General features: G+C 48.0%; 2 protein-coding genes and 1 long non-coding RNA gene across 3 annotated transcripts in view; 2 read left to right on the forward strand and 1 right to left on the reverse strand.

Moving 5' to 3' along the window:
• Window positions 1-2,392: 2,392 nt before the first annotated feature.
• ANKRD16 (ankyrin repeat domain 16) lies at window positions 2,393-18,143 on the forward strand (the record flags this gene model as incomplete). The annotated part of the gene is made up of 8 exons (XM_081331279.1): window positions 2,393-2,452; window positions 3,536-3,902; window positions 5,619-5,839; window positions 8,377-8,419; window positions 11,814-11,922; window positions 13,500-13,661; window positions 16,851-16,929; window positions 17,974-18,143. The coding sequence occupies exons 2-8, from the start codon at window positions 3,580-3,582 to the stop codon at window positions 18,141-18,143; spliced, it is 1,107 nt and encodes a 368-aa protein (XP_081187405.1). The 5' UTR covers window positions 2,393-2,452; window positions 3,536-3,579.
• On the reverse strand, window positions 14,633-15,956 carry LOC308670085. Its single transcript, XR_014026934.1, has 2 exons — window positions 14,897-15,956; window positions 14,633-14,757 (listed from the first exon to the last, which is right to left on the reverse strand). It is a non-coding gene; the product is annotated as an uncharacterized lncRNA (long non-coding RNA).
• Window positions 18,144-21,051: 2,908 nt separating the features above from the next.
• Window positions 21,052-24,761, forward strand: part of LOC308670304 (rab GDP dissociation inhibitor beta) — a gene marked incomplete at its 5' end in the record, with an annotated part of 31,990 nt that continues 28,280 nt past the window's right edge. Inside the window, one exon of the mRNA XM_081331759.1 lies at window positions 21,052-21,426. Coding sequence (XP_081187885.1) covers window positions 21,052-21,426 — 375 coding nt within the window. The remainder of the gene's footprint in view (window positions 21,427-24,761) is intronic.

Raw genomic sequence — 24,761 nt, forward strand, 5'->3', positions numbered from 1 at the left:
ATGCCGAGTAGGGTACATTCAAAGTGACAATAAAGTCATTCTATTCTATTCTGTTCTGTTCCGTTCCATTCCATATTTTCTGCTCTGTTCTATTTTATATATTCCATTCTATTCCATTCTATATTATTCTATTCTAATTCTAATTCTATTCTATTCCATTCCATATTTTCTGTTCTGTTGTATTTTATCTATTCTATTCTATTCTATTCTATTCTATTCTATTCTATTCTATTCTATTCTATTCTATTCTATTCTATTCTATTCTATTTTCCAATATTCTATTCTATTCTATTCTATTCTATTCTATTCTATTCTATTCTATTCTATTCTATTCTATTCTATTCTATTCTATTCTATTCTATTCTATTCCATTCCATTCCATTCCATTTCATTCCATTCCATATTTTCTGTTCTGCTCTATTCTATATATTCCATTCCATTCTATATTTTCTATTCTATTCTATTCTATTCTATTCTATTCTATTCTATTCTATTCTATTCTATTCTATTCTATTCTATTGACTGTTCAAAATTACAATGACACTGAAAAAAGTGACTTATGACGATTTTTCATGCTTACAAGCCTTGCAGCCTCTTCGTGATCAAAATTCTGACCCTTGGCAACTGACTCATATCTATGACGGTCGCAGCATCCCGGGGTCATGTGATCCCCTTTTCCGACCTTCCGACAAGCAAAGTCGAGGGGGGGGGAAGCCCGATTCACTTAACAATTGGGGTACTAACTTAAAAACTGCAGCGATGCCACTTAACAACCCTGACAAGAATAGGTTGTCAAACGGGGCAAGAATTCACTTAACCTCTGTCTCGCTTAGCAACAGAAATTTGCTAAGGTCTGTTGTGGTGGTGGGCTCCATCAAGTCCTTCCCACATTCCGTTGCTTTCTTTTTCTTGACAAACAGCCAGGGCGATTTTCAAAATTCCCTTTAAGAACTTCCTCACTTAGGAGCTGCAGTTTTGCAGTCTTAAGTCTAAGGCAGGGGTAGGCAACCTGGGCTCTTTTATGACTCGTGGACTTCAACTCCCAGAATTCCTGAGCCAGCATGAGGGAACTGTGGCCCCCTCATGACTTGTGGACTTCAACTCCCAGAATTCCTGAGCCAGCATGGGGGAACTATGGGCCCTTCATGACTTGTGGACTTCAACTCCCAGAATTCCTGAGCCAGCATGGGGGAACTATGGGCCCTTCATGACTTGTGGACTTCAACTCCCAGAATTCCTTAACCAGCATGGGGGAACTATGGGCCCTTCATGACTTGTGGACTTCAACTCCCAGAATTCCTGAGCCAGCATGGGGGAACTATGGCCCCCTCATGACTCGTGGACTTCAACTCTCAGAATTCCTGAGCCAGCATGGGGGAACTATGGGCCCTTCATGACTTGTGGATTTCAACTCCCAGAATTCCTGAGCCAGCATGGGGGAACTATGGCCCCCTCATGACTCGTGGACTTCAACTCCCAGAATTCCTGAGCCAGCATGGGGGAACTATGGGCCCTTCATGACTTGTGGACTTCAACTCCCAGAATTCCTGAGCCAGCATGGGGGAACTATGGGCCCTTCATGACTTGTGGATTTCAACTCCCAGAATTCCTGAACCAGCGTGGCTCAGCTTGGAAACCTCTCCCTCTCCCCTCAGCCTGGCTGGCTCAGGAATTCTGGGAGTTGGTCCATGAGTCATAAAAGAGCCAAGGTTGCCTACCCCTGGTCTAAGGCTAACTGTAAAAAAGACCTCAGAGTCTGGAGGGCGCCAGGTTGAAGAACCCTGGGCTGCAATTCACTCTTCCCCCCCTTTTTTTCCCCCCCTCCCTTCCCAAAGCAATTATTTTTCTCCAAAATCAGGATAGGATATGATCCGGCCTGGATGACGATCCATTCCAGGTCTAACCTTCTCTCCCTGCCCCCCCAAAAAAAATCTCATTAGTAATTAATTGGATTTTTAATTGATCCTGGCTGCTTAACTTTGATCTTGCCCTAATTTGCAAAGCGGCCAGCAACTCTTTTTGTACGCGCACCTGAGCTTGTTACCCCCGCCCTTTGGTGACGCGCAACCTAACTGCTGACGACTCGGCCCGCGAAACCCGCCCTCTGAGCCCTGTGTGGCTCCGAGAAGTGTGTCTCTGTCGCCCTATCGCAGAGCTCGCTCCCCATGGCTCCTCCTTCATGCGGAAGAGTTGCCAGTTGCGGACCAATGAAGCGTCCCGGGTATTGATGATGTAATGCAGGAAAAAAAAAGCTATAAGGGTGCAGTGCCTTACAGCCGTCCCTTCCGGTTCTCTATGGTATCTTGCCATAACGTTGGTTTTTCCACTAAAGATGTTCCCAGCTGCTTTCCAGATGTTTTTGTCTAATATGCTTTTATAAGAAAACGTGACAACTGGGATAAAACTTAGGATACAAGAGATCGCCCAAAGCTGAGTTGACTCTTGTGCCAGGGTGTGTGTAATTATATTTCATATTTTAATATATCTATATGTGTGTGTAAAATAATAATAATAATAATAATAATAATAATAATAATAATAATAATAGTAGCAGTAGTAGTAATAGTAATAATAATAGTAATAATTTATTTATTTATTTATTTAGATTTATATACCGCCCTTTCCCGAAGGACTCAGGGTGGTTTACAGGGCATTTAAAAGAAAGAAAGAAATAATAATAATAATAATAATAAAATAATAATAATAATAATAATAATAATAATAATAATAATAATAATAATAATAATAATAATAATAATAATAATAATAATAATAATGTTGGAAGGGATCTTGGAAGTCATCTAGTCCAACCCCCTGTTCAGGCAGGAAACCCTGTGTGTATGTATGTATTTTTGTACTGTATAAAATATAGTATGTTTCCTATGTTTGTATATATTATAAATCTATGCAGAAAATATAAAAAAAATATTTTTAAATTTACTTTTCATTTCATTTTTAAATATTTAAAAGATTTTTGGATTTTATATTTTATGAAATTATATATGTGTGTGTGTGTGAAATGTTTGTTAAGCATTCAGAATACACTTGCTTGGTCCCAGACACGGGACAAATCTTATTTCCTGTTTCAGCCTAGCCCAAGGCCATCCATAGGCAGTAGCCACAGCATTCGCAGCTCATGTTTGTGTAAATTTTTTAGCTTGCTAACAAAGAATAAAGGGAGACCGATATGATCATTTCAAACTTATTTGTTCTCATCAGTCAGCCATACCCTTCTGAGATTCGAACCAGGGCCGACTGCGTCTTAAGCAGTTGTTTTAACTCATATATATATATATATATATATATATATATATATGTGTGTGTGTGTGTGTGTGTGTGTGTGTGTGTGTGTGTGTATTCTGTATAATATGTTCTATATAATATGTTGCATAAAATATGTATTTTGTCTACATACGTAAATTATACATCGTATAAAAATACATATTTCATTATATATTTATACATTTTTACATGTATAAAAGATATTTCTTTTTTCCTCTCTCTGAACTACCCATCTGCTACAAATGGGCTTTAGGTCTTTCCCTCTGGAGCTCTGGACCGGCGACGGAGGAAAGCAAAATGGCCAACCTCTTTCCCCGGATAATACGGGAAGGGATGTTTACCCTTCTCAAAGAAGAGATTGACAAAGTGCCTGACCTGGACAGAGACGTGAGACAGAAGCACTGGGAGAAGTCAGGAGACACCCTGGTCCACTTTGCAGCCAGGCACGGCAAGCTGGATATCTTGCGGTACCTCATTGAGATCCTAGGAATGAACGTTGAGCTGGTGAACCAGGATTACAAGCGTCCCCTCCACGAAGCTGCCTCCATGGGCCACCGGGATTGCGTCTTGTACCTTCTGGAACGGAGAGCCACTGTGGACTGCTTGAAAAAAGCCGACTGGTATGGTGGGTTGGCACGGAAGGGTTTTTCTCGTGTTGAATGGGAGACCACCAAGAGATCACACTAGCCATAACTCTGCTGGCCTTTTTTAAGGCCTTAAAGACTTGGCTCTGAGGGGCAGGAGCCCCTGCATTGATGTATGAATTCTGACCGATGGGCCAGTTTTTAATTCCAACTGAGGATGAGCGTGGTTCTGTTTTTCTGTTTTTACTTTTTATTATATTTTAGCTGCCCAGACTCATGAGGGCCATGTACAGTGAAATGTTAAAAAAAAAGAATCAAATCTTGGGTTTGTAGATGAAGATGATGTAGATATTAATCTATAGATACTCTTTGACTTATGACTACAATTGGGACTAGAATTTCTGTGGCTAAGCCAGGTGGTTGTTAAAGAATATTTTTTACCATAGAATAGAGTAGAGCTGGAAGGGACCTTGGAGGTCTTCTAGTCCAGCCCCCTGCTCAAGCAGGAGAACCTATACCATCTCAGACAAGCGACTGTCTAGCCTCTTCTTAAAAACCTCCAGTGATGGAGCGCCCAGGATTTCTGGTGGCAGGCTGTTCCACTGGTTAATTGTCCTCACTGTCAGGAAGTTCCTCCTAAATTCCTGGTTGCTTCTCTCTTTGGTCAGTTTCCAACCGTTGTTTCTTGTCTGGTGTTCTGGAGAAGAGTTTGACCCCCTCTGCCTTGTGGCAGCCCCTCAGATACTAGAACGCTGCTATCATGTCGCCCCTGTTTCTTCTTTTCTTTAGACTGGCCAAACCCAAGTCCCGCAGCCGATCTTTGTAGGTTTGAGTCTCCAGGCCTTGGATCATCCTAGTTGCTCTTCTCTGATTTATTTTTCCAAACTCTCAACATCTTTTTTGTGACCTAAATTGGCTGCGGTATTCCAGGTGTGGCCTCACTCAAGCGGTGGCACAGTGGGTTAGAACGCTGAGCTTGTCGATCAGAAGGTCGGCAGTTTGGCGGGTCGAATCCCAAGTGCCGCGTAACAGAGTGAGCGCCTGTTACTCGTCCCAGCTCCTGCCAACCTAGCAGTTCGAAAGCACATAAAAATGCAAGTAGAAAAATAGGGACCACTCCGGTGGGAAGGTCACAGCGTTCCGTGCGCCTTTGGCGTCTAGTCATGCCGGCCACATGACCACGGAGACGTCCACGGACAAGCGCTGGCTCTTCGGCTTTGAAACTGAGATGAGCACCGGTCCCTAGAGTCGGAAACGACTAGCACGCATGTGCGGGGGAACCTTTACCTTTAATATTACTTTGCGTGATCTTGATTCTATGTGTCTGTTTATACAACCCAGGACTGTATTAGCTTTTTTTGGCTGCTGCTGCACACAGCTGGCTCATAGACGAGTGGTCGTCCACTAGGACTCCAAGGTCCATCTCACAGTTGCTGTTTCCAATCCAGGTCTTGCCTAATCTGTCCTTGTACCTTTGATTTTAACCAAACCCGTGCAGTTGTTAAGGGAATCACACGGTCGGTCATGAAGCAAACGCAGCACAAGCTTGCCAAATGCCTATTGCGCTACTGAAGGGGGAATCTGAAGGGAAGGTCAACTTTCTCAGTTAAGGTTCCTCAACCTGCGAAAGAGGTTTCTGGCTGGCCCCAAGGAGGCAGGGGATGATGGGAGCTGTTCTTCCCATATGTCTGGATGGCCTCATGTGAAAAGGCTGGAGAAGGTTGACCTTCCTCCTTCCACTCCATTTTCTAGGACTCCTCTTATGATGGCTTGTACGAGGAGGAACTTGGAGATCATCCGAGATCTTGTCCAACACGGGGCCAACATGCAGCTAAAGAACAAGGACGGTTGGAACTGTTTCCACATCGCCAGCCGCGAAGGGGATCCGCGGGTCATCCAATACTTGCTAAGTGCTTCTCCGGACATTTGGGATACAGAAAGCCGGATCAGAAGGACCCCCCTCCACACAGCAGGTTGTGTCATGTGCGCCCATCTTAAGATGGTTGAGTGGCTTCATCAGCAGTTGGTGAATAAGTCTGTGAAATGGGTGTAATTCCTTAGACAAGGTTTTGCTTTGAACTTTCTTGGTGGCTATGCTGAACCTGGGTCCAATCCATCCTCTAGGTCCACAGGGATAGGCAGCCTCGGCTCTTTTATGACTGGTGGACTTCAACTCCCAGAATTCCTGAGCCAGTATGGGGGAACTATGGCCCCTTCATGACTTGTCGACTTCAACTCCCAGAATTCCTGAGCCAGCATGAGGGAACTATGGCCCCCTCGTGACTTGTGGACTTCAACTCCCAGAATTCCTGAGCCAGCATGGGGGAACTATGGGCCCTTCATGACTTGTGGACTTCAACTCCCAGAATTCCTGAACCAGCATGGTTCAGCTTGGAAAACTCTCCCTCTCCCCTCAGCCTGGCTGGCTCAGGAATTCTGGGAGTTGAAGTCCATGAGTCATAAAAGAGCCAAGGTTGCCTACCCCTTCCCCAGCCAGCCAGTAATTCTGGGAATTGAAGTCCACATGTCATGAAAGAGCCAAGGTTGCCTACCTCTGCCCTAGGAGGTGCAATCTACAGGCAGTCCTCAACTTACGACCACAGCTGACTCCCAAATTTCTCTTGGTAAGCGAGACAGTTAAATGGGTTTTTCCCCCTTTTATGATCTTTTTCGTCGTTCAGTGGGAAACACGGTTGTTAAGCAAATCTGGCTCCTCCCCCTCCTGACTTTGCTTGTTCAGAAGGTTGCAAAAGGGGAATCGCGTGACCCCCCCTCCCGGGGAACGTTGCGACCGTCGTAAATATGAAACGGTTGCGAAGCCTTTGAATTTGGATCACCTGACCATGGGGATCCTGCGACGGTTGTGTGAAAATGGTCATTAATTCCCCCCCCAGTACCGTTGTAACTTCAAACGGCTGCAAAACAGACCGTTGTAAGTTGAGGACTCCCTGTATTATTTGATTTTAAGCTGCCCAGCGTGAGGTAAAAGCGAGAAGGGCAGCTATTTAGATTGAGTAAGTAAATCTTAACAGAGGAATCTTTGCTTTAGTTAGCAGGGATGATTTATAGCTAGCCAAGAGGGGGGGGCTGCAGTTCCCAGAGTGTCTTCGTCACTGCCATCTTGACTTTTTTGACCATGGTGGGGAAGGCTGAATCTAGAACCTAGTTGAGGAACTTCAGCCCAACCTCCCTCGCAGGACTCTTGTGGAGTAAAACCACTGCCCTCAAAGTCTGTGGAGATTCTCAGTCATCCAGGCCGTAGTTATTCAAAAAATTGCTTTTCCACCCGTCAACTGGGACTTTCTTGTTTTTCTTTCAAGAGGTTTCGCTTCTCATCCAAGAAGCTTCTTCAGTTCGGACTGAATTCCCCCATCCTTCCATTCCCCGCCATCCAGTCAGAACTGAGGAAGCTTCTTGGGTGAGAGGCGAAACGTCTTCAAAACAACAACAGCAAAACACCCCCTTCTAATTAGGACATCGATTGTCTAAGATTAAATGTTAAAATAACTAGGACACGTATAAACTAAAAATGATTGATAAGTGTAAGAAAGTCATTTTTATTTGATCGATGTAGTAAGAATTGTATTCGTTTAAATATGAGATATTTAAACCCTTTTTTTCTAAGGCACAGGTGTGTGAAAACAAAGAGCATCTATCTGACCATGTCGTCTGCAGACAAAGCTCTTTCTTCTGGTGCCACAGATTTTGCCTTGTAGATTTTTCCAAGACAGATCAACACTTTCTCTGTGTTTATATATTCAAAAATGAATTTAGTATAATTCAAGACAGCGAATTATTTTGGCAAAAGAATTAGCTCCTCTTCCCAAGCCAAAAGAGCAAAGGAAGAGAATTGTGTCAGTTTTACAGCTTATGACTTAATGCAGAGGTCTTCAAACTTGGCCCTTCCTTTTATGACTTGTGGACTTCAACTCCCAGAATTCCTCAGCCAGCATAGCTGGCTGAGGAATTCTGGGAGTTGAAGTCCACAAGTCATAAAAGGGCCAAGTTTGAAGACCCCTGACTTAATGCTTTAATCTGCTTTAAATAGACTAAGGGGGAAAGAGAGAGGAAAAAAAATTAAGGTAATAGTTTGAGATCTGTACTAAAAGATGCTTGTATGTTTTCGAATGATGGATGGACTCAGCCGCCACGTTGCTTTTTAAATATTTAAATGTAAAACCGGAAAATCAATAAAAATTTTCTTAAAAACAAAACCCCCCAAAAGACAAAAAAACCCCTGACTCGTGAAAAAAAAAACACCATCTTTGGGACAGTTGCCCTCGACGTATGCTTGCTTAAGTTTTAAGGATCGAATTCGTCGAATAAAACATCTCGGGAGAAAATCTTTTCTTTTTTGCAATTGAGTGCTTCCTGGGGGATTTGGGATGGCTGGGAGGCTGGGGATGATGGGTGCTAAGAGTGTGGGATGTCTGGAAAAGACCGGCACGAGCCGAACTGCTGCCAGGTTTTCGATACTAGCCGTGGTTATCTTCTCTGTTCTGTTTTGCAGCGATGCACGGGCGCCTGGAAGTCGTGAAAATCCTTCTCGAAAGGTGAGCTGAGTTCTGCTCCTCCCGGTTTACGGATAGTCCTCGGCTTACGACCCACAACCGAGCCCCCCATTTTTTTGCTCCTAACAAGACGGTCGTTAAGTAAGCTTGGCCCCTTTTTTTAACGCCCCTCCTTGCCACGCTTTTTCGGTAAATCCTTGAAGTTGTTAAGTTAGTAGACACAATTGTTCAGTGAATCTGGCTTCCTCCATTGACTTTGCTCGTCAGAAGGTCGCAAAAGGGGGTCACGTGACACCTCCCCCCCCCCGGGGCCACGGCAACCGTCAGAAGTACACGCCAGTTGCCAAGTGTCGCAATTTGGATCCCGTGACCTTGAGGATGCTGCAACGGTTGTACGTGCGGGAAAAACGGTCCAAAGTCCCTTTTTTATAAAGTGCCGTTGTAACTTCGGGCTCTAAATGAACTGTTGTAAGTTGAGGACCACCTGGATATACCGTCAAGTTGTTGTGGAGTCTTTGTGATCACAAAGATACACTTTTCTCCAGGAGGATCTGGCCCAAACGTGATCCTTCAGGTCTTCTACAGCAGGGGTGTCAAACTCAATTTCATTGAGGGCCGCATCAGCATTGCGGTTGCCCTTGAGGGGCCGGGTGGGTGTGGTCTGGCCTACTGGGTGGGCGTGGCTAGAGTGCGTATGGCCTACTGGGTGGGCGTGGCCAGCTCTACATCGTTCGCATCAAGGGTGCCTATGGGGGCCTGGGTAGGAGTGGGACAGATCCGAGGGTCTCTGGCAGAAGGAGGGTCTCTGGGCCAGGGCCAAGGCAGAGGGGGCCATTCCCTCACTGTTTCCAGGATGGCTTTGCGGGTCACATGAAACCACTTCGCGGGCCGCATCCGGGCCCCGGGCCTTGTGTTTGACATGTCTGCCCTATACCGTTTCAGAGAAATGGCTGTCCAGTCTCTTCTTAAAAACTTCCAGTGTTGGAGCATTCACCACTCCTGGAGGCAGGTTGTTCCACTGGTTAATTGTTCTAACCGTCAGGAAGTTTCTCCTTAGTTCTAGGTTGCTTCTCTCCTTGGTTAGTTTCCATCCGTTGCTTCTTGTCCTGTCTTCGGGAGCTTTGGAGAATAGCTTGACTGCCTCTTCTTTGGGGCAGCCCCTGAGATACTGGAAGACTGCTCTCCTGTCTCCCCTCGTCCTCTTCTTCATTAAACTGGACATGCCCAATTCCAGCAACCCTTCCTTATATGTTTTAGCCTCCAGTCCCCTGATCCTCTTTGTTGCTCTTCTCTGTACTCTTTCTACAGGGATCCTAATCGTCTTGCTGCTAGTCATATTCTACTCTTCCCAATGATTCATTGATCAATTTTTGCAAACTATTATTATTATTATATAAAACTTTTATTCATAAAACATGAAACTCAGTCAACTGAACACTCAAATTGACTGGCACTAATAGTTGACACGGGTTGCTGCCAGCATCCTAGGTATCAACCAGGTATTACTCAACCCGGCCAAGACTGAGTGGCTTTACATACCGACATCTCGTTTAGTCCAAGAGGTTCCATCTTTGATTATAGGAGGAGAGATGTTACCTCCCATTGACAGAGCACGCAATCTGGGCGTCCTCCTGGATTCATGACTCAGTTTTGAAGATCATATTGGAGTCGTGGCTAGGGGGGCATTTGCCCAGATTCGCCTGGTACACCAGTTGCGCCCCTTTCTGGACCGAGATGCCCTACGTACAGTCACCCACGCACTCGTTACCTCCCGTATAGACTACTGCAATGCTCTCTACATGGGGCTGCCCTTGAAGACCACCCGGAAGCTTCAACTGGTTGCAGCTGCACGGGTAGTGATGGGAGCACCCCAATACTCCTATATTACACCCCTCCTGCGTGAGCTTCATTGGCTACCGGTTGCCCTCCAGGTGAGATTTAAGGTGCTGGTACTTACCTTTAAAGCCCTACATGGCTTAGGCCCGGGATACTTGCAGGACCATCTGCTGCCGGGAACGAATTCCCATCGCCCAGTACGCTCACACAGAGAAGGCCTCCTCAGGGTACCGTCGGCTAGACAATGTCGGCTTGTGACCCCCAGGGGAACAGCCTTCTCTGTGGGAGCGCCAGCCCTGTGGAACCAGCTCCCCCCTGAGCTTCGGATGGCTCCAGTCCTTTCGCCGCGGCCTCAAAACACTCCTTTTCCACCTGGCTGACCTGGACTGACAGGGATTTTAATTATGTTTACAATTTTAACACTAATCTTTAATTTATTTCAATTTTTAATTTTAATTTACTGTACAGAGACCTTTAATTTTTGTTGTTGTTAGCTGCCCTGAGTCCCTCGGGAGATAGGGCGGGATATAAGTCCCATTAATAAATAAATAAATTAATTACTACTACTACTACTACTACTACTACTACTACTACTACAATAATCAGGTACAGTATAGGTGGCACCTGGCTCAATAGTAGTAACTGTGAGAAGGATCTTGGAGTCCTAGTGGACAATCACTTAGATACGAGCCAGCCGTGTGCTGCAGCTGCCAAAAAGGCCTACACAGTACTAGGCTGCATCAACAGAGGGATAGAATCAAGATCACGTGAAGTGTTAATACCACTTTACAAGGCCTTGTTAAGGCCACACTTGGAATACGGCATCCAGTTTTGGTCCCCACAATGTAAAAAAGATGTTGAGATTCTGGAAAGAGTGTAGAGAAAAGAAACAAACATGATCAGGGGACTGGAGGCTAAAACACATAAGGAACAGTTGCTGGAATTGGGTATGTCTAGTTTAATTAAGAGAAGGGCAAGGAGGGACATGACAGCAGTCTTCCAATATTGGAGGGGCGGCCCCAAAGAAGAGGCAGTCAAGCTGTTCTCCAAACCGCCTGAAGGCAGGACAAGAGCAACGGATGGAAACTCATCCAGGAGAGAAGCAACCTAGAACTAAGGAGAAACTTCCTGACAGTTAGAACAATTAACCAGTGGAACTCCTTGCCTCCAGAAGTGGTGATTGCTCCAACACTGGAATTGTTTAAGAAGAGACTGGACAGCCATTTGTCTGAAATGGTATAGGGTTTCCTGCTTGAGCAGGGGTTTGGACTAGAAGACCCCCAAGGTCCCTTCCAACTATTATCGTATCATATATCATATCATCATCATCATCATTTCAATTCAGTTTTATAGGATAAGGCAGGATGCATAAGCCTCCCACTGCGTTTTTCCCAGCACATTAACCCTGTAAAGTGGGATGGGCTGAGAGAATGATCGAAAATCCCCCAGGCAGTTTCTCGACTGTGGGAGGACTAGAACTCGGCTCGCCTGGTTTTTGGCCCAGCACCTTCACTACTTTCCCCCAACTGGCTCTCGAGTGCGTGCTTTGGGCTGGCTTCAATTGTGACTTTCCCCATTTTTTTTCTGCATTGATTCCAAGGTGCTGCTACACGCCGGATGCTCGGGACCACTGTGGGATCACCCCTTTTACGGACGCTATACAAAACGGCCACTTGGACATTGCCCAGGTGCTTCTAGAGCAACATCAGGTGTGTTCCACCATCCACCTGCTCCAACAGGTGTACCTTTATCCCTGGTAACGTAGGAGTATAGGTAATTCTAGACTTACAGCATTAAGTTCGAAGTTACAACGGCGTTGGAAAAAAAAGTGACTTTTCCACCCACTGCAGCATCCCTGACTCTTATTTATGACGGTTGCAGTGTTCCGGGGTCCCATGATCCCCTTTTGTGACCTTCTGACAAACAAAGTCCACAGGTGTCGCAAGGGGGCTTTTTTCAAGAGACACCTGGACTTACTTGCTCCTTGAAGACGTTTCGCTTCTCAGCCAAGAAGCTTCTTCGGTTCTGACCGAATGGTGGAGGACGAAAGGCACAGATAAACCTCCAAGCGGCCTCAATGACTCTCGGAGAGAGTACTAAACGACCAGACGACTGCGAGGAATAGAAATCCTTCCGTCCTCCGCCATTCGGTCAGAACCGAAGAATCTTCTTGGATGAGAAGCGAAATGTCTTCAAGGAAAAAACAAGAAAGCGGGCCTCCACCTCTCTTTTAAGAACTAGGGTAAGAAAGGTTGTAAAACGAGGCAAAACTCAGTTAACAACTGTCTTGCCTTGCGGAGAAAACTTTGGGCTACATCATGATTGAGGATTACATATACCAGAGGGCTGCAACCATCACATCTTTAAGACTTGTGGACTTCAGCTCCCAGAATTCCTCAGCCAGCATAGCTGGCTGAGGAATTCTGGGAACCGAAGTCCACAAGTCTTAAAGTTGGCAAGGTTGCAGACCCCTGATCTATTCTAAAGGTCTCCACGCTGGCTGGTCTTGTGATTCCGTGCCAGCCAGTGGACCTGGCAGCTGAGTCTGGGGGATCAGAGGAGGAGGAGGGGCCTGGAGAGCCATCAGAGCTGGAGGAAGGCTCTGATGAGCTCCAGGACTTACAATCTGAGGAAGAGCCTGGCCCCTCCACTCGTGCTCAGGCTGAGACCCAGCTGTGCTGGGAAGCTGAGTCAGATTCTGAGGACTCACAGCTGGAAGACATCACAGAGGCTCGCAAACGCCGACAGGCAACCAGAGCAAGACAGAGGGAGGCAATGGGGCGACTCCAAGGGCGGAGGAGAAAGCACGGAGAAAGCCACGTTTGGGGGCTGCGTAATAAAAAGGGAAGGTGTGGGCGGTGCTGGTTGCTGAAGGCAACCATTGGCAAAGGACTCCAGTTTGGTGAGATCGTGTTCAAATCGCCTGGCCCATGAACAATTCTCCGTTTGAATCGTGTTTCATTTGCCTTTGCTTTTGGGACGTTTTGCAGGTCTGCAAATAATATTCAAAGGGGTTTGTTTTTCCTGCGTTTCCAGCCTACTTGTTGGAAGAGGGGTTGGTCCTGGTGAGTTAACAAGGACTCCCGTAGGCTGGGACAGAACAGCTGGAGAATTCTGGGTGTTGAAGTCCGCCCGTCTTCAAACGACCAAATGCGAGAAACCCCGGCTTAAATGTCGGCCTGTTCTGTCCCAAGATTTCCGAGATGTGCTTTCTCTCTTCCCCAGCAGGCTGTTGGGGTTGTAACCCCCAATACTTGTGCTCTGCTTCCTGTTCCCCATCCTGCAGGCCGATTATAAGATCCGAGATGCTCTCGGCAACCAGCCATTGCACCGAGCTGCAATCACAGGACAGGAGGAGGTGCTACGGTTCCTTGTGTCCGATCTTGGGGTGGATGTCGATGAAAGGGCCACGGACCTCGGTTTCACTGCCCTGCATTATGCGGCAAAGGTATCTGCCCTTTTTTGATTGGCCTTTGGGGGCAGCGTCACTTTATTTTTGTTTGGTTGCATCCCGCCTTTCTTAATTTTACAAGTAACTGAGAGAGAGGAGCGTATCAAACACATCTTCCTCCTATTTCCCCTTCCCCCCCCCCCCGCAACAACCCTGTGAGGTGGGTTGGGCTGAGAGAGAATGATTGGCCCAAAGTCATCCAGCTGGTTTCCATGCCCAGGGCGGGGCTAGAACTCACTGTCTCCCGGTGATTGGCCCAAAGTCACCTAGTTGACTTTCATGGCTAAGGCGGGACTAGAACTCACCGTCTCCTGGTGATTGGCCCAAAGTCACCTATCCAACTTTCATGCCTAAGGCGGGACTAGAACTCACCATCTCCTGGTGATTGGCCCAAAGTCACCCAGTTGACTATCATGGCTAAGGTGGGACTAGAACTCACCGTCTCCTGGTAATTGGCCCAATGTCACCCAGCAGCCTTTCATTCCCAAGGTGGGATTAGAACTCACTGTCTCCTAGTGCAGTGTTTTTCAACCTTTTTTGGGCAAAGGCACACTTGTTTCATGAAAAAAATCATGAGGCACTCCACCGTTTTCCGCACCGTTGGGCCTCCCCACGGTCGCTACACGAACGGTCGTAAGTTGAGGATGGCCTGTGTTCTCAAGGGGTCGGACTAGATGACCTCCAAGGTCCCTTCCTTCTTCTTCTTCTTCTTCTTCTTCTTCTTCTTCTTCTTATTATTATTATTATTATTATTATTATTATTATTATTATTATTAGCCTCTTTATTTTATTTTATTTTGGGGCTTTTGTTTGTTTGTTTTTGCTGTGAAGGAAAAGGAAAGCTTGCATTTCTTTTTAATTTATCTTTCTGTATTTTCTTTTTTCTCTTCTTTTCTTTCTTCCTTCCTTCCCTCTCTTTTCTTTCTTTATCTTCCTTCCTTCCTTTCTCTCCCACTTTCTTTCCCTCCCTCTCTCAATTTCTTGCTTTCTACTTGTTGTGGAAATTGGAAGCTACTTGCATTTCTTTTTAATTTTTCTTTCTGCATTTTTCTCCTTCATTTATTTTTCTTTCTCTTTCTTTCTTTCTTTCTTTCTTTCTTTCTTTTTCTTTCTTTCTTTTCTCTTTCTTTCTCTTTCTTTTCTCTTTCTTTCTTTCTATCTTTCTTCCTTTCTTTCCTGCCTTTCTCTCTCCCACTTTCTTTCCCTCCCTCTCTCAATTTCTTGCTTTCTACTTGTTGTGGAAATTGGAAGCTACTTGCATTTCTTTTTAATTTTTCTTTCTGCATTTTTCTCCTTCATTTATTTTTCTTTCTCTTTCTTTCTTTCTCTTTCTTTCTTTCTTTCTTTCTTTCTTTCTTTTTCTTTCTTTCTTTTCTCTTTCTTTCTCTTTCTTTTCTCTTTCTTTCTTTCTATCTTTCTTCCTTTCTTTCCTGCCTTTCTCTCTCCCACTTTCTTTCCCTCCCTCTCTCAATTTCTTGCTTTCTACTTGTTGTGGAAACTGGAAGCTACTTGCATTTCTTTTTAATTTTTCTTCCTGCTTTTTTTCCTTCCTTCCTTCCTCCCCTCCTCTCTCTCTCACATTGAAGCATTCCAGCTGCCATGGGTCCCGGCGCCTCGGCGCCCAGTAAAAATGCCGAACGGGCTCAGAAGGCGTTCCCAGGCACTCCGCCACAGGCCCCAGGCGCCCCGTCGCTCGGAACGGCCTGGCCACTTTAGGTCCAGGTTCCCCGCCGCCCGACTCATCTTCGGCGGCCTCAGAAACGTTGCCGCCGCCGCGGGTCAGGCCCGGCGGACCCGGACCGGCACACCAACATCTCCCGCGGCCTCTGCAAGTTGTTACGGCACCGGGAACTCCCGGTGCCCAGCCGAGGCCGTGCAACAGGCAACAGCCTCCTCAGGGCTCAGCCAGCCAGAACTCACCCTCCCGTCTAGCTCAGCCGCGGGCCACGGCCATCTTCTCCGGAGGGAGGTAAAAAAAAAAAAATTTCCCACGGCACACCAGGCAACAGCTCGCAGCACACTAGTGTGCCGCGGAACAGCGGTTGAAAAACACTGTCCTAGTGATTGGCCCAAAGTCACCCAGTTGACCTTCAGGTCTAAGGCGGGACTAAAACTCACCGCCTCTTGGTGATTGTTCCAAATACAGTGAGCTGGCTTTCATTCCCAAGGTGGGACTAGAACTCACCGTCTCCTGGCGATTGGCTCAAACCCACCCAGCTGGCTTACATGCCTAAGGTGGATTAGAACTCACTGTCTCTTGCTTTCTAGCCTAGACCCCTAGGCCAGGGGTAGGCAACCTTGGCCCTTTTATGACGTGGACTTCAACTCCCAGAATTCCTGAGTCAGCATGGCTCAGCTTGGAAAGTCTCCCTTTCCCCTCAGCATGGCTGTCTCAGGAATTCTGGGAGTTGAAGTCCACGAGTCATAAAAGAGCCAAGGTTGCCTACTCCTGGCCCAGGCCTAGGCCACTTTATGACTCGTGGACTTCAACTCCCAGAATTCCTGAGCCAGCCACGCTGAGGGAAAAGGGAGAGGTTTCCAAGCTGAGCCATGCTGTCAGGAATTCTGGGAGTTGAAGTCCACAAGTCATAAAAGAGCCAAGGTTGCCTACCCTTGCCCTGCCTAGACCAAAGTGACTCTCAATTAATGGTGCCTTAAGCCAAATAACCAACAGATTCAGCATAATCTGGTAAGAATTAAATATTTTGTCGAGCTACGGATTTGCAAAAAAAAAAATTATTCTTTCAAATTTTTTTTAAAAAGTCTTTACTGCTGAGGAAGGAAGAGGAGGAACATCTGAACCCACCACCATCTGGTGTGTGACCTCCCGGCCTTTTTTTTTTTTCCTCCTCATCACGTCCCATCCTCCCCAGCCTAGTGCAGTTGTTCCTGGCCACTTCTGCTTTCCAGCTAAACCAACGCAGTCCTAGTGGCCCGGGTTCCTTCCTTCACACGATGGGCGGCCCTGGCAAAGTATTCTGGGAGTTGACATCCATCGTCTGTGCCATCTCGGGCTCCTGGGCTGAGAATAAAATAGAAATCCTACTGATGAGTAAAACGTCAAGATGGCAAACCATGATTTGCGGCTTAGCCCATCGAGTCAGCCGCTTGCAACGGGTTGCAGAAACCGAGGAGCTGGAACCTGGTCTGAATCTCGACTCTTTGTGTTTTACTTCCGCCACGTAGGAAGGGCACCAGGGGACGATCCAGTGCCTGCTTTCCTTGGGGGCTTCCCTGCAGGTGAAGGATAAGAAGCATCGAACTGGTAAGGCCGCCTTGCTAATCAGACCTTGGTGGACCAAAAAAAAAAAAAGGTCAGTGGGGTGCCGGAGGCCCTGATGCTCTCTGTGCCCCCAACAGCACCTTACACAGTCTGCAACCTCCAGGACCAGTCTCTTGGTGATTGGCCCAAAGTCACCCAGCTGGCTTTCATAGCAAAGATGGAACTAGAACTCACCATCTACCGGTTATTGGCCCAAAGTCACCCAGTCAGCTCTCGTGCCTAAGGCAGGACTAGAACTCACCGTCTCCTGGTGATTAACCCAAGGTCACCCTGCTCGTTTTCATGCCTAAGGTGGGACTAGAACTCACTGTCTCCTGGTGATTAACCCAACGTCACCCTGCTGGTTTTCATGCCTAAGGAGGGACTAGAACTCACCATCTCCTGGTGATTAACCTAAGGTCACCCAGCTGGCTTTCACGCCTAAGGCAGGACTAGAACTCACCGTCTCCTGGTGATTAACCTAAGGTCACCCTGCTGGTTTTCATGCCTAAGGCAGGACTAGAACTCACCATCTCCTGGTGATTAACCCAAGGTCACCCTGCTGGCTTTCACGCCTAAGGCAGGATTAGAACTCACCGTCTCCTGGTGATTAACCCAAGGTCACCCTGCTGGTTTTCATGCCTAAGGTGGGACTAGAACTCACCGTCTCCTGGTGATTAACCTAAGGTCACCCTGCTGGTTTTCATGCCTAAGGTGGGACTAGAACTCACCATCTCCTGGTGATTAACCTAAGGTCACCCTGCTGGTTTTCACGCCGAAGGCGGGACTAGAACTCACAGCTCCTAGTTTCTAGCCTGATTCCTTAACCACTAGAGCAAGCTAGCTAAATTTACCCTCTGAAATAAATACAGCGAACCTGCATCTAAAGCCACCCTAGGGCCTTTAAGGCAAAATGAATATATTCACGTGAAGGGATGTTACATTTTTGACTGCAATAATAGCTGGAGCGCCTGAGGTTGGGTGGGTGCATCCTGCCGCGGCGTGCGCAAAGCCTTCACGCTCGCGTTGCTTTCTCCGTCCCCGCAGCGCTGCACCTGGCTTCTGCGAGGCAACATGGCCCATGTGTGCGTTTCCTCCAGCAGGCAGGTTTAAAGGATTCTCCAGACGACACCGGGATGTACGCCAGGCAGCTGGCAAAGAAACCAGACCTTCTCCAGCTCTTTGAAGAGAACAGACTTGGTGGGAATGAGCATTAAAAAGACACACACACACACACACACACACAATTTCCAACTGTTTTTTGGTATAACCAGAGGCTCTTTCCCCAAATGCTCTAAGGGGGAGGAGTCTTGGTGGGGAATTCTGGGAGTTGAAGGCCACACCTCTGAAAGTTGCTGGATGAGGAACACTGGCCTAGCGGCTAGCCCAGTGGTGGCGAACCTATGGCAGGTATTGTGCCGGGGGAGGGCACTCGGAGCCCTCTCTGTGGGCATTCCCTCCTCGCTCTTTGGCTGTGTTTTTGCAGGAAAAAGCCATTTCTCAAGCCCCTTCCTAGCCAAAACAAGTCTCTGGAGCGAGCGCGCTGGTTTCAGCTTTGAATTATATCAAATCTGACACCAGAAACAGACTTAACAGATGACCTGAGTGCTGCATGCGTTGCTTTCAAACTTACAAAGTAAAAGCCAAGGTTAGACAAATTATCAGCAGGCATACAACAGCAAAAATCACATTAATTGTTCAAAAGCGTGCCAAATGCAAACTTTTACCTTTCAGTAAAAAGTTGTTTGTATCATTGAAAGCTTTGTTATTGTGTTAATGTATGAGTTGTTTTTTCTAGACTAAAACCTCCGTATTCAGATTAAATTGCCGTGTTGGCACTTTGCAATAAATAAGTGGGTTTTGGGTTGCAGTTTGGGCACTCGGTCTCTAAAAGGTTCACGATTACTGGCCTAGCCTGTATGGCTTACCGTGTGAGAATCCATGTTTTAGTAGTCAGCCTTCCGGGTAAATAAGTCCTGCATGGCATAATAGAGCATAATTCTTGACTATTATAATACTGTGGTTCGTTTGCCAGCTATTGGTCCTATTTAAAGAGCAATCTTGGCATAATACGATGTGCAAATCTCTTTTCATAAGTCACATCAAGTGAATAGCCTCAAACCTGTACCCGTGTAACTCTAACCAGGGTTGACTCGGTCTAATTTTCTGGTTGACACTATACAGGTGCTCCTTGAGTTACGGTCACATCTGAGCCCAAACTTTACATTGCTAAGTGAAACAATTGTTAAGGGAGTTTTCGAATTGCCTTTGCCACAGTTCTTAAGTGAATCGTCGCAGTTGTTAAGTTAACAACAGGGTTGTTCCATGAATCTGGAGTCCCCATTGACTTTCTTTGTCAGAAGGTCGCAAAAGGGAATGACATGAGCCCGGGACACTGCTATCGTCATAAATATGAATCAGTTGTCGAGCATCCGAATTCTGATCACGTGATCATGTGGATGCTGCAACCGTCGTAAGTGTGAAAAACGGTCATAAGTCTCCCTTTTCAACGCTGTTGTAACTTTGAACGGTCACTAAATGAAACATTGTAAGTCGAGGACTCCCTGTATTGCGCTAATTTATAGCAAGTTTGTGTCTCATCCTTTTGGGGGAAAAATTAGAGCCAATTTGGTGTCGTGGCTAAGATGTTAGACTGGAGAGGCTGAATCTTTCCCTTAAAAATGGAAGATGGTGACTTTGGGCTTGCAGCTGGCCCAACCCACCTCACAGGGTTGTTGTTATGGGGAAAACAGGAGCTCAGAGATATCAAAAGATTATTGCCTTGTTTATTTGGAGTTTCAATGGCAAGGGTCTTCAAACTTGGCCACTTTAAGCCTTGTGGACTTCAACTCCCAGAATTTCTCAGCCAGCCCTGAGGTAGCTGAGGAATTCTGGGAGTTGAAGTCCACAAGGCTTAAAGTGGCCAAGTTTGAAGCTCCCTCCCTGTTCAGTGGTGGTGATATAGTGACTTTGCAGCCAACCCTCATGTCTTTTTGACCTTTGGGGGTCTGGAAAGCTGAAGGAAGATTAAAAGAAAAAAAATCAAGATGTTTCACTTAACGACCACATTACTTAACAACTGAGTGGCCAGTCCCAGTTGTGGTCACTAAATAAGGTAGATCTGTTATTTATTTATTAAATTTACATGCCACCCATCTCGCCCATTAGGCAACTCTAGGTGGCTTTACAACAATAAATGTACAACCATCTATTTAGCGACAGTTCAAAGTTACAACGGCACTGGAAAAAGTGACTTACGACTGTTTTTCACACTTACGACTGCTGCAGCATCCCCAGGGTCACGTGATGCTTGACAACCGACTCATATTTATGATGGTTGCCGCGTCCTGGAGTCCCATGATCCCCTTTTGCGGGATTTTTGGATGGTGGAAAAAGGATCCCCTTTTTCACGGATTGTGAAGGCGCAGAGAATAGGTCGGAAGGCAGGACTTCGGGTGAACAAACCAGGATTTAGAGCAGCGTGTCTCAAACGCGGCTAGTTGAGGGATATCATCTCTCAGAATCCTGGGGCAGGCTGGGGGATTCTGGGAGTTGAAGTCCATCCGTCTTAAAAGGGGCCAACGTTTGAGAAATACCGATTGGGAGCTTATCGCGCAGGAGCGACTTCACACAACCAAACAGGGTTGGGATCACACAAGTTGGGAATAACTTTTGTATTTTTGGTTTTTATTTGGTTTTTAATTACCCTGTAAACCGCCCTGAGTCCTCCGGGAAAGGGCGGTATATAAATGTAATAAAATAAATAAAAAATAAAATCACACGGCTTGGCTGAACCTTCTTCTGGGCGGCGAGTCACGTGATCATCCCCCGGAAGCGCCAGCTTGGCTTAGGGCAGCGGCTTCAGCCGCGCGGGCGCGCATGCGCCTCCCTTCCAAGCCCCCCCCCCCCCCGCGCCGCCACCTGCGTGGCATTGAGCCTCCCTGGCCTCGGCCGGCCGAGGGCGCGCAGCCAATCACCGCCGGCCGGGCGGGGTTCGGTGGGATAAAGGAAGGCCCCGCCTCCCTTTTTTCTCCCCCTCCCCTCCCCGCCTCCCTCCTTCCGTTGATTGACATCTCGCGGCAGCCCAATAACGGCCGCCGGCCGGGCAGCGCCCCTTGGCCGAGCATGGCGGGGATTGGGGCGCCCTCCAGCTCCTCCTCCTCGGGTGGCGGCCGAGGCCCCGCCCCGCCCTCCAGAGGCCCCGCCCCTCTGGCGCGGTCTTCTCCCGGCGGCGGCGCAGGCAGCAGCAGCGTCGCCTCCATTTTCTCCTCGGCCTCCTCCTCCTCCTCCTCGGCCTCCTTCTCCAGCGGCCGCCGCGGGCCCCAACCGCCGCCCAAGCCCCGGCCGAGCCCCGCCGCCGCCCCCGCGCGAGGGAGGCCCCCCAGCGCCGCGCCCTCCCCGCCCGGCCTCGCCGCCCGCCGCCGCCCGGCCGCCGCCGCCGCCGTCACCGCCGCCATGAACGAGGAGTACGACGTGATCGTGCTGGGCACCGGCCTCACGGTGAGCCTGCGGGCCTGGCTTGGGGGCGGGGGGAGGAAATCCCCGCGTCCCGGGAGTCGTCTGGACGCCTGCAACGTGGGAAGGGGGAGACACGTGTAGCGTGGTGGCGGTGGTGGGGGGGCAGGGAGAGAGCCGTGTTAAGGCGCGGGCGGGGAAGGACCCGTTGTGGCTTCGGGGGAAGAGGAAAATGCGTGCAGCTTGAGGGTAGGCAAAGGCGTGGTGGGACAGCTTGTGGGAAGGGAGAGACCCGTGTAAGATGTGGGTAGGGAAGGACCCCGTGTGGCTTGGAGGGAAGAGGAAAATGCGTGCAGCTTGAGGGTAGGCAAAGGCATAGGTAGCTTGGGGGAAGGGAGAGACACGTGTAAGATGTGGGTAGGGAAGGACCCCGTGTGGCTTGGAGGGAAGACGAAAATGCGTGTAGCTTGAGGGTAGGCAAAGGCGTGGGTCGCTTGTGCGAAGGGAGAGACACGTGGAGTTTAAGAGAAGGGAGAGAGACCCGTGTAAGATGTGGGTAAGGAAGGAAGGACCCCGTGTGGCTTGGGGGAAGAGGAAAATGCGTGTAGCTTGAGGGTAGGCAAAGGCATAGGTAGCTTGTGGGAAGGGAGAGACCCGTGTAAGATGTGGGTAGGGAAGGAGCCGTGTGGCTTGGGGGAAGACGAAAATGCGTGCAGCTTGAAGGCAGGCAAAGGCTAGGTCGCTTGTGCGAAGGGAGAGACCCGTGGAGTTTGAGGGAAGGGAGAGAGACCCGTGTAAGATGTGGGTAAGGAAGGAAGGACCCCGTGTGGCTTGGAGGGAAGAGGAAAATGCGTGTAGCTTGAGGGTAAAGGTAAAGGCATAGGTAGCTTGGGGGAAGGGAGAGACCCGTGTAAGATGTGGGTAGGGAAGGAGCCGTGTGGCTTGGGGGAAGACGAAAATGCGTGCAGCTTGAGGGTAGGCAAAGGCATAGGTAGCTTGGGGGAAGGGAGAGACACGTGTAGCATGAGGGAAGAGAGCTGGGCTGGACCTGGGGTCCCCCGTCCTCCCCCCCTCGTTGAGACCAGCCGTTACTTGGGGATTGTTTTATTAGGATTAGCTTTTCTATTATCGAAATGGGGCTGGGAGTCATCTGAACGCGTGGAACTGGAGGGGATGGAAGGACAGGTGTCGTTTGAAGGAAGGGTAAGACACGGCTAACGTTTGAAGGAAGGGTAAGACACGGCTAACTTGCAGGTAGGGAAAGAGACGTGTAGCTTGAGGGGGAGACAAAAAAATGAGTGTAGCTTGTGGGAAGGCAAAGACACGTGTAGCATGAAGGAAGAGGGCCGATCTGGGCTTGGTGTCCCCCTCCCCTCTTTTAGCAGAAATCTGCTTTTATTGGGGAATTATTTTATTAGGATTAGCTTTTATATTACAAGTGTTATCAGTGGGGCTGGGAGTCATCTGAATGCCTGTAATTTCAGGGAAAGGAAGGTCAGGTATAGTTTGTGGGAAGGGAAAGACAGGTTGAAGGAAAGCTGCTGAGCTTGGTGTTCCCCCCCCCTCTTTTTTTCACCTTCTTCCCTTCTTTTGGTTATTTGGGGATTATTTTATTCTGATTAGTTTTTTGGGTTTTTTTGTTATATCAGGGCAAGGAGTCGTCTGAATGGCTTCTCCCCACTCCCATCAAAGATACCTGTAACTTGAATGAAGGTGGTTGGGGTGGGCTTGGTGTCCCCCCCCCCTTTTCCTCTATTCCCTCTCCCCTTTTTGGGACTTTTCTTTATGTTGGGAATGAGTCTTTATATGAGTGATGGATTATTATACATTAGTATTACGCTGAGCTTGTCGATCAGAAGGTCGGCAGTTTGGCGGGTCGAATCCCGAGTGCCGCGTAGCAGAGTGAGCGCCTGTTACTCGTCCCAGCTTCTGCCAACCTAGCGGTTCGGAAGCACGTAAAAATGCAAGTAGAAAAATAGGAACCGCTACGGTGGGAAGGTAACAGCGTTCCGTGCGCCTTTGGCGTCTAGTCATGCCGGTCACATGACCACGGAGACGTCCTCGGACAAGCACCGGATCTTCGGCTTTGAAACGGAGATGAGCACCGGCCCCTAGAGTCGGAAACGACTAGCACGCGTGTGCGGGGGAACCTTTACCTTTACCTTATTATGTATAATTTATTTTAATTTTAATTTATTGTACAGAGGCCTTTAATTTTATCTTAACTTCTGTATTTATTGTATGTTATTGTTGTTAGCCGCCCTGAGTCCTTCGGGGAGATAGGGCGGCATATAAGTCCCAATAATAAATAAAATAAATAAATTATTTTTCTGAGCCCTCCTGTCTTGCTCCCCCCACCCCATTTAATTTTCCTCCCGCTTTTTTTTTGCCCCTCTTTTTCTATCCTCACCCCGATCTCCTCCCCCTCTCCCACCTGCAGAGCTGGGTTCATAGGGCAACCCCCCCCAAACCCGGGTCTTCTGGGGACACTGGCTCAGCCTGCCCCCCCCTCTTCTCCTCCCCCCCCACCCCAGGATTCCCGCAGCTTCTGCAGCCAAGAAAACGGGGTTTTCCTTTTACCCCCCCCCCCCCCGTGGGCTTCCAGCCTTCCCTGCCTGGCTTTTGCCCCTTCCCATTTTGCACCCTCCCCACCCTAGATATCGTTACCCATAATTCTTGGCTGCCAGCCTCGGGGGTGGGGGAGATTGGGGGCGGGGGACCCTGGCGAGCGGCAAATGCTTTTCGGCAGCACGCTGCTCCTGACCATGGAGGCTCTGGCCTTGGGGAGACTTTGGAAGCTGCCCCTTCCCTTCTCCAGCCCTCCTCTTCCTCCTCCTCCTGTGGCATCAAGGAAGATATCCCGGGAGTTTTTTATTTTCTATTTTCTATTTTTTTTCCCGTTTTATATTCGCCGCCGCAATGGAGCCTGCAATTTCTGTTGCTAAGCCACTACGGTTCAGAGTCTTTTGCCCCCATTTTGCCACCTTTCGTGCCACGGTGGTTGAGTGAATCTGGCGCTCCCCCCCCCCCCCAAATGGACTTTGCTTGTCAGAAGGTCCCAAAGGGGATCACATGACCCCTGGGGACGCTGCCAACCATCATGTATGTGTGTGTGTGTGAATGTATGATGTATGTATATGTGTGTGTCTATGGTGTATGTATGTGTGTGTGTGTGTGTGTGTGTATGATGTATGTATATGTGTGTATGGTGTATGTATATGCGTGCGTATATGTGTGTGTGCGTGTATGTGTGTGTATGATGTATGTATATGTGTGTGTGCTTATATGTGTGTGTATGATTATGTATCTGTGTATGCATATGCCGGTTGCCAAGCGTCTGACCCTGGGGATGCTGCGACGGTCCTAAGTGTGGAAAACGG

The sequence above is a fragment of the Vipera berus genome (genome assembly GCF_964194415.1).
Source record: "Vipera berus genome assembly, chromosome: 6".
In the NCBI taxonomy this organism is placed as follows: domain Eukaryota; kingdom Metazoa; phylum Chordata; class Lepidosauria; order Squamata; family Viperidae; genus Vipera; species Vipera berus.